Genomic DNA, 16805 nt, shown 5'->3' with positions numbered 1-16805 from the left:
ACATAATTCAAGTTTTTTGTCGGCTTGCTTGCTGTTCGCTTGTATAAGGCAGTCGTCCAGGTAAGGGTATATTTGTATCCCCTGGAGTCTGCAGTGTGCAATTACTGATGCCAGGCATTTCGTGAATACTCTGGGCGCAGTAGATAAGCCAAAAGGCAATGCTGAGAATTGATAATGCTCTGACCCTGCAAGAAATCTGAGGTATCTTCTGCAACTGTGTCTGATTGGGACATGCATGTATGCCTCCTTGAGGTCCAGAGTAACCAGCCAAGACCCCTTGCCCAGCATGGGAAGGAGTTGCTGTAACGTCAGCATTTTGAATTTTAGTACAATGAGAAAAGTGTTTAGAGCGGACAAGTCCAGTATAGGTCTCCATTGCTTTTCTTTTCTTGGAACAAGGAACAGTCTTGAGTAAAATCCCTGACCTTGTTCCTGAGGAGGAACCTTTTCTATTGCTTTGATTTGAATCAGCTTTGAAACTTGTACGAATGCCTCTGCCCTTTGATTTTGTGGCAGGTTTGGCATGCCTTGTCTTGTTGGTAAAGTATGGAAGTGGAACCTGTAGCCTTGGTCTATTATGTCCAGAATCCATTTGTCCTTTGTTAAAATGTGCCAATTTTTTGAAAATAAGGATAATTTTCCGCCTAAAGGTGCTTCTCTTTGAGCCTTGGTCGGCGGTGTCAAAGTCAAGTCATTGTGATTGTCCCTGTGGAGCAGTAGAGGTCCCTGCGCCACCTCTCTGATTAGTCGGTTGCCATTGGCGTCCCCTGTAGGAGCCTCGGTATTGCCCTCTCCCTCGGGCACGCCTGTTTTTTCCCCTTTGAAACTTGTCAGTGTCTGGAAAGGACCAATTCTTAGAAGGCCAATTCCTGCTGAACCTTGGTGGCTGAACCTGGAGGAAATATTTGACTGTTTGCACTGATTTAGCCTTTTCCTCTATTGATTTCAACACATCCTGAGCATTAGCACCAAATAGCTTGCGTTTTTCCAGAGGTGCATCTAGAAGCTTTACTTTAACATGATCTGGCAATGCCTGTTCTTTCAACCATGCATGTCTACGTATGACGGCCCCTGTCATAGCTGCCCTACATGAAGCTTCCAATGCATCATAACCACACTGAAGAAAATGATTGCTAACCTGCTGTGTATTATAAACCAAATCCTGCAAGGCCTTTCTATCTAAAGGCTCAGGAGATGTCAACTTTTTCTGCAAATCATCCATCAAGAAATCCTGATACTGAAACATATGAAAAAGGCAATTAAGGGCCCTCATGGCAAGTGTGGTTGAGGTATAAACTTTTTTGCCCCACCTCTCCAGGGATCTAGCTTCCCTGTCTGAGGGCAAAGGATTTTTGGCCGTGGATGTGGCCACTCCTTTGGGCCCCTGGGAAATAGTTTCTAGATCAACAGAATGGGCCTTAAAGAAATGTTTATGAGTTTCAGGAACCCTGTACTATCTGTCTGGCTTTACAGGAGCAGGAGGGAGAGAATCAGGAGAAGCACTCGAATCTGAGTACACATCATCCAGTACATCTAACACTGGAGGGACAGCTAAAGGCCTGTGCTGGGGAAGCTTAAGGAAGGTATGGAGCAGTTTCCTGGAATCGGAGAATTCCTGGCCTTGCCACTGAAAATGCTCTCTCATGGAGTGGAGAAATTCCCCAAAAGAAATATCCTCAGGAGGAGAGGCAGAAGGAATAGATTCCTCCGCATCAGAATCCTCATAGGCCTGGAAGGACTCTTCCTGGGCATCTGAGTGATCAGAGTCACCAGAGGCTTCATCTGAGGAAAGGGTGTCTGTCTGCTCAACCCTGGGCCTTTTGTCTGAAGGCGGCTGAGAACCTCGATCAGGATGAGCCTGGGAACCTCTGATTAAGGAAATTAGATCTGCAGCTAAAGTCATGATCTGTTTATCAGTAGTGGGCTGAGGCAAGGATTTAGGAGGGTGAGACTTAGCCTGGCTGGAAGCCTTAGCACGTGTGTAGGCCTTGATCGACATAGACATCGGAGGTCTAGCCGCCCCATGTGCTGGAGTAACTCTGTCCACAGGTATGGTCTCGGGCAAATCTTGGGCTTCAGTTTCTGGAGGAAAATCAACAACCGGCACCGGCGTAGGCTCCGGGGCCGAAGTGATCGGTAAAGCGGTGTCGTCGGTCTGGAGCGGTGGAAAAACCGCCTCAGAAGAGACCAACGCCCTCGTGGTAGTTTTTGGCATGGTGTCGGTGGAAGTCGCGGGCCGAGAATGTCGGTCCCGGTCTTTCCATTTTTTGGAAATGTGTTGTCGGTTGTTCCACGGCATGGTATAAGAGTACTTTTCGCCAAAAAAGTCTTCAGCAAACTCTGCCCGGTGCCTGAGTGTGCGCTTATTGAAGCAAGCACATGCAGCACAGACCGAGACGTCATGGTCTGGGCCAAGGCAGGGAAGGCAGTAAGAATGGAAGTTCTTATGAGGTATTTGTTTACCACAAGACAAACCGTTATTAACTTTTGCAGTTTTATCTGACATCGGCTGAGGCAAGAAAAGGTTCCCCAATGGGGTACTTAGCTTTTTGATGACTTCGGTACGTAAAACACAGGAGCTGACAGACCGGCACTTGCGAACTGCTTCTGCTTCGGGCACCGCCCGGCAAGAAAGACTGGGGAAGATGGCGTCGGCTGATGCTTTTATACCCCAGCCACTCTGACGTCGGGGAGGAGGCGACATCAGCCAACACCGGACCCAGACTTTGGAATCCGGCCGACCGAGGGCTGCCTGAGGCAGGACAACCCATATGTAAGGACTGCAGTTGCATTCTTGAAGGACATCAGAGGGAGGACATGAATACTTGCCTAACAAAATACTCCACAACTAGAAACAGAAGTAGAGAGTCAAGTGCTGTACAGCAGTTACTAATCACTACACTACTGTGCCACCTAACATTTTTAATATACTATCAAAACAGTTATGTACAGGAAAAACTAAAAAAGAAAAAAAAACAATTAATTTAGTATTACAAATTCCTTGCAAATACAGTCAAATACACGATCATTTGCAAATAAACTGCATTTCACCAATTTATCTGGCATTAATGAACTACCAAAGCTTACCTCTTTCAATGTCATCCACTGGTGTGGCAGATGATGGCTTTTCCTTAGTAGGAGAGTTCTTATAAGCTGGTGAATTTCTTGAAGAGTAAGACGGTGAGCTTTTGGAAGGGAGTGGAGGCGTACTCTTGGAAGGATATGGAGGAGAGTTCTTGGAAGTATATGGAGGCGAGTTTTTAGAAGCGACTGGAGTCTTGTTAGCATTGCGCATTTGCTGTTGCTGCAGTTCAATTCTAGACTGAACTTTGCTACTTCCTTCAGCTCTGTGGGGGAGAAAAACAGATTAGATTTCTAGGCCAATACAAAAATGGACAGTATTTTGAGTGCTACAGAATACATCCACATATGAAGATATTACTTGTACAATTCAACTCACTATACAGAATTCACTCAGTGTAGCAAGTAGCCTTTCTAGATCTGGCAAACTCCTACACAACAAAAATTTAACATGACTGGCGCCCTTTTAAAAGCTGGTGATAAGAACTTCTAACAACGATGACTTACACCAGCCTTTCAAAGTAAATATCTCGGGGGTAAGGAAAACAGGAATCATACCCACTGCTGTACCTCTTGTCTCTGAAAAGAGTAGAGCGGTAAGTACAAAAAGTGAAACAATGCCCTTCTAAAAGAAGGATTATTACAGGAGAATAATATTCTTATATGAACTCAGAAGCAAACAGTGTGTGTCCATGCAGCCTGCGAGTACCACCAACTAAAAACAGCAAAGTAGGGTCATGTAGTGTCAACAACCATTCATAGCTCTGTCCTATTGGATAAATCATTTCCAAAGGAATGGGCTTTAGACAATAATTAAAATAGTTTTAATAAACACAGTACATTAGTGGTGCAGCGGTAGCGTTGTTGCCTCACAGCAAGAGGTTCTCTTGTTCGATTCTTGGATGGGGTGCGGGGAGTGCCTTCTGTGTGGAGTCTGCATGTCCCCCCTGTGGTTGGGTGGGCGTTCGAAAGACATGCATAAATTATGCTCAAAAAATAGATCACTGCTAATATTATTATTCAATACATTAAGTTCACCAAACAAGCCTTTTATCTGGGAGTTATTCCATTTTATAATAAACCATCAATTATAGACCATGCCTGTCATACATATTTACAAGTTCAAAATACTCGCTACTTCCGTAACAGAGTCCGTTTGGAAATTTAAAAATTTGTATACCCTTCTCTATACCTACTCTTTTCTGTGAGTAATTTCCCCAGATCTTTGCATACCCTTCTCTATACCTACTCTTTTCTGTGAGTAATTTCCCCAGATCTATTTAATTTTTTACACAATGCGCACCCTTACATCCAGTCAGTATTTGGAATCTGTGAAGTCCACAAGAGCATTATATCACCTGTTATTTGGATTTCCATAGTTGCCATCCACATTTTTTTAAGAACATCTTTAAGGGACAACTAGTGAGGGCAGCAAGGATGTGATTACAATATTTTCTTGTCAGAAGTGGAAAACATTTTTGATATGTTTTTGGATAGAAATTATCCACTGTTTTTGTTAAATGATGGTTAATGGCGGGGGGATTAGATATAAACCCCTTCTAGGTGAACAAATACGACACGATGCTAAAGACTGCCATGATAAAATGTAAGAACTATTTTGTGTTGACATTCAACAATTGTTTGAATAAAATTAAGAAAATAGTACTTACCAGCTGGAACATATTGAAGGGGGGTCTATATTAGAAGATCGAATGTTTAGGTGATCGAACACCTAAACATCGATCTTCTAATATCGAAAGCAAAAAATGTTGAACGGCCGATTTAATGCAGGGAAAGATTTCCCTTAGCTGTTCACTGGATTTTGCCATTTCTGTACTGTTAAGCGATCTCGGAGTTGGTATATTTAGTTAGGGGGGGATGTGGGGGGGGGGCACAGGCCCCCTCCCCACTTAGTTTGGATGTAAATTTTTTTTTTTTACTGGCTGATGTGCACGTTTCCCTGGGGGGTTCTATATTCTTAGGTTCGATATTAGAAGACCTATGCTTAGCTGTTCGATCATCCAAACATTCGATCTTCTAATATAGACCCACTGAAGGTGAAGGACGAATAAAACACTGGAGTGAAACCTAACTTTGCATATAAATGAGCTACGAACTGTTTAATATCTTCTTGAGCACCCCCCCCACCTGTGTTAAAACTAGTACCATTAATGGTACTCGAAGATGTGGGGCATGTAAACAATGCCAATATATCTTGGAACAGCAGGTTATTACTTTTGACAGTTTTCCCCATAAGGTATTCTTATTATCAAGTAAAAAGCGATGTATGTGCTGTAATGATAAAGCTACAAGACTACGTCCATCTTCTACAACAGAACTAAAGCCACAGGCATTAGGACTGCCAGACAGATAAAAGCTTTCCAGGCTGCCAACTTGAGATGGGATCTTTGTAATTTGCTCAGTCCCCCTTATAAAGAAATAAATGGAATTTGTGTGAACAATACATGCAGAACAATGTTCAGGAAGAAGAGTGAGGTTTAAGGGAAGGCAGGAATTGAGCAATTTTTGTATAATGCTAGAGTAAATGATAACTGCCAAAAAGAAAAATAGAAGTTATGTTCTTACCATAACGTTCCATGTTAGTTGTCTTCTTCTCGCCTTCTTCTTGCTGGATGGGTTCGGAGCCGACCTCGGCTCCGACTCGGCCACTCTAAAAGCTCGAGAGTTGGTTCCACCGGCTCGAGGCTCCCCTTATATCCCACAATGCTAGGCGAGAGTTACCTCAGATCTCGTTTGTAAGCTAACCCCAGCTTATAATAGTAACAGTATAACTGTAAACAGAGTCCACCTCTAACAACAGGAAGAAAGAAGGGTGACCTACATCCTGAACCAGGAAATATGCACAACAGCATATGCCTAAGAAAGAGGTGGTAGAAAGAGAGGTCACAATCACAACTCCTCTAGGTCTGTCCAGGCCAGGGGAAGGAGGTGGGACGCAAGAAGAAGGCGAGAAGAAGACAACTAACATGGAACGTTATGGTAAGAACATAACTTCTATATGTTAAGTTGTCTATCTCGCCTTCATTCTTGCTGGATGGGACCGCGTCCCTAGCACCTTGTCCCGGTGGCCTAACGGAACAGACTCCTGAGAACAGTGGAACCAAAGTTAGCTCTATGCCTAGAAGCTAAGTCCAACTTATAATGAGAAATGAAAGTGTGAGGAGTAGCCCAAGTAGCCGCTGCACAAATGGTGTCAATAGGCAGTCTGTCTTGGAAGGCTAAAGAAGTAGCCAAAGCTCTGGTGGAATGGGCCTTAGGTTTATTAGGCAGTTTTGGTGTCTAATTTCATGTACAAGGGAAATCAAAGATGTTAGCCATCTGGATAATGATACCTTTGAAACTGAAAGTCCCTTTCTGCTTTCCGCATAGGAGACAAACAGCTGATCAGATTTTCTGAATTGTTTTGTTCTATCCAAGTAGTACCTCAATTGACGATGAACATCCAGGCAGTGTAATTTTGTTCAGACCTATTGGAGTATTCTGGAAAAAAGACAGGTAGGTCAATGCTTTGATTTAGATTTGACGTCGAGACCACCTTAGGCAAAAAGGACGGGTTAGTTCGTAAGGATACTCTGTCCTTATGAAACAATAGATAAGGAGGACGACAGCTGAGTGCTTGAAGCTCTGAAACTCTTCTAGCTGAAGTAATAGCTACCAGAAAAAGAGTCTTCCATGATAGCAATTTTAAAGAACAGGAGACTGCAGGTTCGAAAGGGGGAAGAATCAAAGAAGCAAGAACTAAATTTAGGTCCCAAGGAGAAGGAGGATTTCTTATAGGAGGTCTGAGAAGAAAAACTCCTTTCAAAAAAGCTTTGCAAAGCTTGTGGGACATTAAGGCAGATTCAGAAATACCTACATGAAAGCTAGAAATAGCTGCCAATTGAACTTTAAGAGTAGAGGGAGATGAACCTGCATGGAAGAGTTCAGCTAGAAAATCAAGGACTAATTGGATGGAAGCAGTGAAAGGATCTATGTCCTTTCCTTGAGCCCAATATGTGAAGCGTTTCCACTTACTCAAATAAATCTTCCGAGTGGAAGATTTATGGGAAGCTATCAAAATATCTCGAACAGAGTGAGATAATTGAGGAAGCCTGGCTAAGGTTGGAACTGGAGGAACCAAGCAGTGAGGTTCAGAGAGGGGAGGGAGCGATGAAACTGACCCGACTGATGGATCAAAAGATCTGGAACTAGGTCCAGATTCCACGGTCGCTCAAAAGAAATCGATGTAGAAAGGGGAACCACACCTGTCGAGGCCAGTAAGGAGCAATGAGGATCAATGAGGCCTTCTGAGCGATAGCTTTCTGTATCACTTGAGAGATTAGTGGGAAGGGAGGAAATGCATACAGAAGTCCCCGGGGCCAAACTTGGACTAGAGCGTCTCTGCTGGGTTGGCCTGGTAAAGGGAATAGAGTGAAATATTCTCTGCACTTGCTGTTTTGGGGAGTAGCAAAAAGATCGCAGCAAGGCTGACCCCACTTGAGAAAAATTTCTCTCACAACAGAGTCTTTCAGAGACCACTCGTGAGGCATGAGGATAGCTCTGCTCAACTTGTCCGCAATTTGATTGGACTTCCCAGGGATGTGCGTTGCTATCAGAAACCGCTGAGAAGAAATCGCCCATTGCCACAGTCTGAGTGCTTCTCGACACAGGGGGTATGACCTGGTTCCGCCTTGTTTGTTGATGTACCACACTACAGACATATTGTCTGTCTGGATTGCAATTGTTCCCAAGGGAAGAGAGTCTTGAAGGGCTTGCAACGCTAAAAGCACTGCTCTCATCTCCAGAACATTTATGTGCAAGTGGCATTCGTTTGGTTGCCATGTGCCCTGGACCGTCCTGCCCTGATAATGCCCCCCCCCACCCGATCAGGGAGGCATTCGTTGTCAGAGTAGCAACCGGAGGGGATGGAACAAAGGGTCTTCCCAACAAGAGCTGAGGGGAAGACATCCACCACATGAGATGATTTTTGCACGCCATGTGATCATAATGGTGTGAGACATTGGAAGTTGCTGGTATGACCATTGAGTAAAGAGCATCCATTGAAGGATCCGCATGTGGAATCTGGCTAATGGAAGCAGAGGTATGGCCGCCGCCATAATTCCCAACACTTTCAGAACTAACCTGGCTTTGATTCTGTTGTTGTTGAAAAGGAGTGAGACCAGTTTGTGAATGTCTGTTATTCTCTGATGTGTTAAGTCTCGCAGACATGCTTACTGTGTCTAGATTTGCGCCTATGTAGGTAATAGTACGACAAGGCGACAAAACAGACTTTTCGCAATTTATTGAAATACCCAGCTTTTGACAAATGCGAAAAGTGTAATCCCTGGCCATCAGAAGGAGATGCTTGGTGGGAGCTGTGAGGAGCCAGTCGTCCAAATATGGAAACACCTGGAATCCTTGTCGTCTCAGGTGAGAAGCTACCACTGCCATGCATTTGGTAAACACCCGGGGGGCAGTGGTGAGACCAAAGGGCAGGGCCCTGAACTGAAAATGACTGGTTCCCAGCCTGAAGCGGAGGAATCTTCTGGAGCGTCTGTTCATTTTTATGTGATAGTACGCATCCCGAAGGTCTATAGAGCACATCCAGTTTCCTTTGCCCAAAAGGGGAAGGATGGATTGCAGCGTGACCATCCGAAATCTTGTTTTCTTGACTGATCTGTTCAAGATACTGAGATCCAAAATTGGTCTCCAGTCCCCTGTTTTCTTTGGAACTAAAAAGAACCTTGAGTAGATTCCGGATCCTTGCTGGTCTGCTGGAACTGGCTGAATTGCCCTTTTGCAAGCAGTTTTGAAATCTCCAAAACTGCTAGATCCCTTTGAGCGGGTGGAACATCTGGAAGGGATTTTTTTGACTGATTTGGAATGCGAAGAAAGGGGATAGAATAGCCTTCGGAAATGATGGACTGTACCCATTTGTCTTGAGTCAGGGATAGCCAGGCTCTGGGTACAGTGACAATCTTCCCCCGACTGCCTCCGAAGATGGGCAGTCGGGCAACACCTCAGGGATGCTGAAAGGGCTTGTCAGGAAGGCTTCCGATTGCCCTGGTTCTGCGGACCCCCTGCCCCTAGGGCGGCGTCTACCATTGTTATTCCGCCTCTGCCTCTGGCGGGAAGCGACTCTGTCGTCAGGCGAAGTCCCTTGAGATTGTTTACGGAACCACATCTTTCCACCTTTCTGGCCTTTGGGGTAAGGCCTAGAAGGAGTAGAAAAACGGACTCCGACGGCAGAAAGGGTCTTGCCATCAGTTTCGCACCTGGTCAAGGTTTCTTTCACTTGAGGACCAAAGAGGATGATCCATCAAACGGGAGTTAGTGAAAGACGCCTTGAAGGGGTCCGCAAAATTGCATAGCCGCATCCGGGCATGCCTACGTAAGGCCACACCTGTCCCTGCGGCTCTACTCTCCATCAGCCGCGTAAGAAAGAAGGCATGGAGGAGTTGGTTATGGAGTTAAGGGTAGCCAGCTGCGTGGTCATCTTATCTTGGAAACCCGCAGCTGTAGGGTCCTTTAACATTTCACCGCTTCCTTGATCAAGTCCCTTTGAAGACGAGTAAAATGGCACAGGTAGTTCAGCGACGCATGGTAAATGTCGCTGACGAGAACATCCGCTTCCGCACCTGTCCATGGACCTAGATTCCTTGTTAGGTGGATGGACAGGTACTGAAGGATCAGCTAGCTCCTTCTTAGTGGCAGCAGCTACCACCATAGCATCCACAGAAACTCCTTTTGTTAAGAACTGTTTGTCTGCTGGTGCCGTTATGAACTTGGAGGGTCTCCTGGGAGTGGGGTCCACTGAATCAGGAGCCGTCTATGCCTTCTTAGCAACCACCTGCATGAGGGGTCAAGGGGGACACCCAGGAGGTGGAAGGACGAGCCAAACGCCTCAAGATACACAGATTCGTCCTCCGAACGGTTGAGGGGTGGCCAATTTCCCCTCTGCTTCAGGATCTCTAGAATGTCTGCAAATGAGACATCTTCAGAAGGGGATCGGGGGGAACCCTCAGAATCATCCAAATCTGTGTCTGACGTGATGGACTCAGGTGAGTCAATGTGTTTCCTCTTACACTTCCTCTTCCGAGGGGCTCTTCTGCCAAATCAGGAGAGGCCTCGGAAGAGGATGAAATCCCACAGGGGTTCCTGAGGAGCTGGCTCTCTGCGGTCCGGGATGAGGGAGTGAGTCGACTTGACCTGAGGCACCAGAGGGAGGGGCGGACGGAGCCGACTGTGGAGTAGAGCCAGGCTCTAACACACTCCGCATGACCTCGAATGCACCCCTGTCAGGCAGAGCCAGAGGTCCCGCTCCGAAGCTAAGAACCCCTCGGCACCGACAGTGATGGCTCCGAGGCCGATGTCGGAGCCGAACTCACCAGCGCCAAGCACCGAGAGGGAGAGGGGGTCGGACAAGGGTCCGATGCCACTCACCCCTCGGAGCCGACGAGGGAAGTCCGCCGAGATTCTTCCAAGGAAGAAATCGGAGCCGAAGACAATTGTATCGGCCCCGACGCCATCACAGTCTCGGTTCCGACGTGACCCGGCTCCGAGCTCAAGAGAGTTGAAGGAGGAATATATTGATGGACCGGAGCAGGCATCGACTGATGAGTCGGGCTCTGAAGCATCTGGGCCAGTGCCTCGGACTTAAGAAGTCGACTCACTACCCTCTGAAGGTCATGATCCGACAGCCTCGATGACCTAGAGGAGTGAGATCTTTGGCTCCGTTCAGACAGCAGGGGAGATCCTGGAGCCGAATGAACGGAGCCAAGAGATGGTGACCTGGACCTCTTCCTAGTTGTCGGCTCCGAAGGTCTTGTCGGAGCAGACACGGGAATTTCTAATACCTCGGCTCCAGCCGGAGCCGAGGGAACCACAGAAACTGTGGATTGAGACTCATCGGCTCCAGCCGGAGCCGATGTAGACAGAGGTTTAGAAACCTTAGGTCTCGGCTCAGTTGTCGGAGCCGAAGACCTAGATGTCTTAGAGGGCTTCCCTGTAGATACAGAAAGGGAATCCTCTGGCTTGAGTAAGCCCCTTAAAATTAATTTATTTTTTCTTTCCTGCAGGACCCTGGGGCCAAAGCCATGGCACACAGCACAGGAGTCCTGCAGGTGCAAAGGTCCCAGACAGTAGACACAAGAAGTGTGAGCGTCTGTCAGAGACATTTTATGACAGCACGCATCACACTTCTTGAATCCGGAGACCTTTGCTTCTTTAGACATATCTACAGGTGTAATCACACACACAGTCACACACACACTAATTACACCCTGTCTAGTTAAAAAAATAATAAACCACTAACTAGGTTTTTAAAATAAAAATAACACACACTCTCCACTAGGGAAAGAAAATAGGCCTGTAGGCCCAAGGGAAGAACCTAAAGTTCTTGAGGGGAAAAAACAGGAATTTTTAAGAAAGGGGATAAGAATTTCTCTAAACTAAGGGAAATAAGTAAAATTATTAAAATTAAAGGGGTTTAAATAGACTAACTACACAAGAAAAGTCACTTACCAAGAACCGGTAGAAAACCAACACCTCGATAGCTGCAGCGGCAAATGAGATCTGAGGTAACTCTCGCCTAGCATTGTGGGATATAAGGGGAGCCTCGAGCTTTTAGAGTGGCCGAGTCGGAGCCGAGGTCGGCTCCGAACCCATCCAGCAAGAATGAAGGCGAGATAGACAACTTAACATCAATGTATAATTCATGAAAGTAATTAATGTTAATGCAGTTTTGTTTTCTTTTCTATTCATGTATATGTATCTAGGTCATTAATTAAAAGTGAACATATAATAAAAGGTTAACTTTCTAGGCTAAGTACCCTCTTCATGAGGCACTGTAGTGCCAAGCCTCTCCAGCTATTTGGTAAGACAAAAAAAGTGCAAATGATCAAAAAGAGTAGACAACAGTAACTGAATATCAGCTATACCAGAAGAAGGGAAAAGCAAACGGATATCTTAGAGGATGGGTCCACTCTTAAGTCTAATTTTACAGATAATGCACAACTTTCACATCTGACGGGTAAAGCTACATCCTCTATAAACAACAGCAGATTTGTCTCTGTGGACTTTCCCATGGAAACATTTCCAGGATACAACAGCCCTAAAGGAATATACAAAACCATTTAGGACATACAGCTTACAGCACCTTGCAAAGGGGTGCACAGAAGAACAAGTAGCTGTTTTGCTGTTGCAAAGAACATCTGCAGCTACATTTCAAGGAAAATATGTAAATGTAGCAACCACTGTAGTGGAATGTGCCCACCTACTGTAGAGACAGGTTTGTCATGACTAAGGCAAAACTGTATGAATCCACACAGTCATCTGGCTATGGTCAGATTAGGTATTTTCTTGCTAAGCTTCCTCTCTGCAAAGGATACAAAAAGTTGTAGTCTTTGTGGACGACTTTTGTCTTTTTAAAATAAAACCTTAACTATTAGTGCAAATGGAGTATATATTCTCACTGGTTAGAAAACCGTGTGGGGCTTGGAAAACAAATGGCCATGACTACCTTAGGCATAAAGATTCATATGAAGATTAACTTTATATTTATGAAATGCCAGGCATACTGGATCAAAAAAGAAAGCATGTATCTCAGCAATTTCTCTAGCAGAAATGAATACCCCCAATTTGAATGTTTTCTAAAATTAGAAGTTATGTACTCACCATAACGTTCCATCTGAGTAGGTGACTTCATTCGGATGCAACCTGTGGGTATCGGATCCGACCTCGGATCCGAGCCGGCAATTCAAAAGCTTAGGCTCCGAGCTCCTAGCTCCTCCCTCTTACCCATAATCCCCTGCCAAGCCCTGACTGACCTCAGATTGAGTTTGCCTCAAAATACTGACAACAGTACACTAAAACAGCATAAATACTCGCTCTAAAAAGGTCAGGGGGATGGAGGGGATGGCATCGAATGAAGTCACCTACCCAGAGGGAACGTTATGGTGAGTACATAACTTCTAAATCTGAAGTAGGCAGACTTAATTCGTCTGCAACCTGTGGGACAGAGTCCCTAGCTACCTGAATCTTGGGCGGCCGTCATGGAAGGATGTTCCGAGCACCGCTGAGCCAAAGGATGCTCTTCCTCTAGAAACAACATCCACCTTGTAATGAGAAATAAAAGTATGAGGCGAGGCCCAAGTAGCTGTCGCGCAGATATCATCCAATGATACACGAGACTTAAAGGCGGCTGACGTGGAAATTGCCCTAGTAGAATGAGCCGTAACCCTCTGAGGAGCAGGTCTGCCTGAAGTGTCATATGCCTGCAGAATACAATTAGCAATCCATTTAGACAGAGTGACTTTAGATACTGCTTTACCTAGAGCAAATTTAGCAAAGGAGACGAACAGCTGATCTGATTTCCTGTGGCCAGCTGTTCTGTTAATATAAAAACGTAATGGTCTATGAACATCCAAGGAATGCAATTTGTATTCCCCTTTGTTTGAATACTTGGGAAAAAACACCGGTAAATTGATTGACTGGTTAATATTGGATTCAGAAGAGACCTTCGGAAGAAAGGATGGATTGGTCCTGAGGCACACCCTATCAGGGAAGAAAGAAAGGTAAGGCGGTTTGACACACAGAGCCTGAAGCTCAGACACTCTTCTGGCTGAAGTGATAGCTACCAGGAAAGCCGTCTTCCAGGAAAGGTACTTTAAATCAGAAGAAGCTGCAGGCTCGAAGGGGGGAGCAGTAAGGGCCTGCAGGACTAAAGACAAGTCCCAAGGCGGTACAACCTCCTTGACTGGAGGCCTTAACAAAAAAACTCCTTTGAGAAAAGTTTTGCATAATTTCCGTCATAAGGGAGCTGTGTCATGACCAATGTGATAATGCGAGATAGCTGCCAATTGTACCTTAATCGTGGAAGAACTAGCCCCTTGATGAAAGAGGTCTGTTAGAAAATCCAGCACCGCTGACATAGGTGCCGAGAAAGGATCTAAAGTTCTCTGTCCTGCCCATATAGAGAATCTCTTCCATTTACTCCGATAAACCTGCCTGGTGGAAGGTTTATGAGCAGCCACTAAAATGGCCTTGACCGGTGATGAGATACCGGGAGTCCTAATCAAGGTTGGAACTGGAGCAGCCAAGCTGTCAACTTCAGGGTTCGGAGATTGGGAACTGACATTCCCAGAGGGTGAGATATGAGATCCGAAATTGGATCCAGAACCCATGGTGGATTGATTTTGTGAGACCATACGAAGGGGAACCAAGGTTGTCGAGGCCAGAATGGGGCAATGAGAATCATTCTGCTCCCCAAACTGTTGGCTTTCTGCAGAAGCCTCTGCATCAGAGGAAGTGGAGGGTAGGCATAAAAAAGACCGGGAGGCCAAGCATGCACCAGAGCATCCCTCGGGAACTCCTGGTGGAAGCAGAGCGAAGAAATTGTCGATTTGGCGTTTGAGGGAGAGGCAAAAAGATCGCAACAGGGTTGGCCCCAAACGGCAAAAATCTTCTTCGCTACTTGAGGATTGAGAGACCACTCGTGTGGAGAAAGGATAGTGCGACTGAGCTTGTCCGCAAGGATGTTGGACTTTCCCGGAATGTGCGTTGCTACCAGAAAGCGTTTGGTGGAAATTGCCCATTCCCAGACTCTCATGGCCTCTCGACAAAGGGGGTAAGACCTGGTTCCTCCCTGCTTGTTGATATACCAGACTACCGACATGTTGTCTGTCTGAATCGCAATAGTCCCTGAAGGAAGAACGTGGTGAAGTGCTTGCAACGCTAGGAGCACCGCCCTCATTTCCAGGACATTTATATGCAATGACGTCTCTGTGGGATTCCACGTGCCTTGGACAATCTTTCCTGCAGAATGCCCCCCCCACCCGAGGCAAGAAGCGTCCGTGGTCACTGTGGCTCGGGGAATGCAGCGCAAAAAGGTCTCCTGCCAGGGGCTCCGGAGAAAGAAGCCACCAAAGAAGGGAGTCCCTGCACGCTCTGCTGATCGCAATCGGAGCATTTAGAGAAGAACAAAGAGGGGACCACTGAACTTGAAGGGTCCATTGAAGAACCCGCATGCGTAAACGGGCATGAATGAGAAGGGGAATAGCTGCCGCCATAGAACCTAGGGCCCTCAGGACCGAAGCTGCAGTTGGAGATGGTTGCAGGATCGCTGTCACATGACACTTCAGGCTGGCAATACGGTCTGGGGTGAGGAAGGCTCGCATTGATCTGGTGTCTAGTCTTCCTCCTATGAAATCTATAACTTGTGTGGGGTTCAGAAAAGATTTCTCCCAGTTTATCGTAATGCCCAGCCTTGGTGCTAGTTGAAGAAAGTAATCCCTGGCTGAGCACAGAAGATGCCTTGATGATGCAGTCAGGAGCCAGTCGTCCAGGTACGGAAAGACCTGTAATCCCTGGAGCCTCAGGTGGGCCGCTACCACCGCTAGCACCTTGGTGAACACCCTGGGGCTGAGGTGAGACCAAAGGGAGGACCCTGAACTGGTAATGACTGGCTCCCAGCCGAAGCGAAGAAACCTCCTGGATCGCCTGTCCATCCGTATGCGGAAGTACGCATCGTTGAGGTCTATGGAGCAGATCCAGTCGTTCTCCTCAAGAGGGGAGTATAGATTGCAGGGTGACCATCCGGAACTTTTGCTTGGTTACTGACAGGTTCAACTGGGAAAGGTCTAAGATTGGTCTTAAGTCCCCCGTCTTCTTTGGCACCAAAAAGAACCTGGAGTAAAACCCTAATCCGGTTTGATCTGGGGGGACGCGCTGGATGGCTCTTTTTTCTAGCAGCTGCTTGATTTCGATAGCTGCCGCCTCCCTTTGGTCGGGTGGAACATCTGGGAGGCTGCGAGATTTGGGAACCTTGAATAGGGGAATAGAATATCCTCTGGATATAACTTGAAGCACCCAACTGTCTGTTGTTATGGACTCCCAAGAAGTCAGGTGCATCGAAAACCGCCCCCCGACTGCCTCCAGAGACGGACAGCCGGGCAACCCTTCAGGGCTGCTGCGTGGGTCTCTCAGAGAAAGGTTCTCTGGACCCAAAGTTGCCAGGAGCCCCCCTGCCTCTAGCACGACGACCTCCCCGTCCTCCTCTGCCACGGAAGGACTGGTTATCCGGAGCAGGTTGGGACTGCTGCGACTTCCGGAACCACATCTGCGACTTCCGGAACCACATCTTCTTCTGTCCCTTTTGGTTCTTAGAGAAGGACCTCTGGGGAGCTGAGAAGCGGACTCCGACGGCAGACAGCGTCTTCCCGTCCTTTTCGCTCTGGACTAATGTCTCGCGAACAGTCTTGCCAAACAAGGCAGAACCATCGAAGGGGGCATTCGCGAAGGTCGCCTTGAAGGGCTCTGCAAAATCACAATGGCGGAGCCAGGCCTGTCGCCTCATGACTAGGCCTGCTCCGCTGGCTCTAGAGGCTCCCTCAGTAGCATGAGACAGTAGCCGCATAGAAGTATTGGAAACTGATCTGAGAGTGGCCATTCGGGTGCAGTAAACCTGTTTATCCTCACTCGAGATGGACTCCGGGGTAGATGCAGCGTATTCTTTAATCAGATCCCGCTGCATCCTAATGACATGTGCCATGTAGTTCAGCGCTCTCAAGGAGAAGGTTGCTGAACTAAAAACTCGCTTCCCAATGCGATCCATCGAACGGGACTCCTTGCCCGGAGGATGCACGGAGGGACTCTCCTGGGCCAATTCCTCTTCGTGGCTGCAGCCATCATCATGGCATCTACTGGGGACCCTTACTCCAGTGGGT

The 16805-nt window shown here is 46.7% G+C and overlaps 1 protein-coding gene across 1 annotated transcript in view; it reads right to left on the bottom strand.

The window, feature by feature from the left end:
• The window catches only part of EAF2 (ELL associated factor 2), a 315228-nt gene that overhangs the window by 132673 nt on the left and 165750 nt on the right, over positions 1-16805 (bottom strand). The window contains exon 4 of the mRNA XM_044075022.1: positions 3088-3347. Within this exon, the coding sequence (XP_043930957.1) occupies positions 3088-3347 (260 nt within the window). The remainder of the gene's footprint in view (positions 1-3087; positions 3348-16805) is intronic.

Source organism: Protopterus annectens, chromosome 6.part0 (genome assembly GCF_019279795.1).
Source record: "Protopterus annectens isolate FY-2018-M chromosome 6.part0, PAN1.0, whole genome shotgun sequence".
Classification (NCBI taxonomy): Eukaryota; Metazoa; Chordata; order Ceratodontiformes; family Protopteridae; genus Protopterus; species Protopterus annectens.
This window is presented reverse-complemented; position numbering and strand designations above follow the sequence as displayed.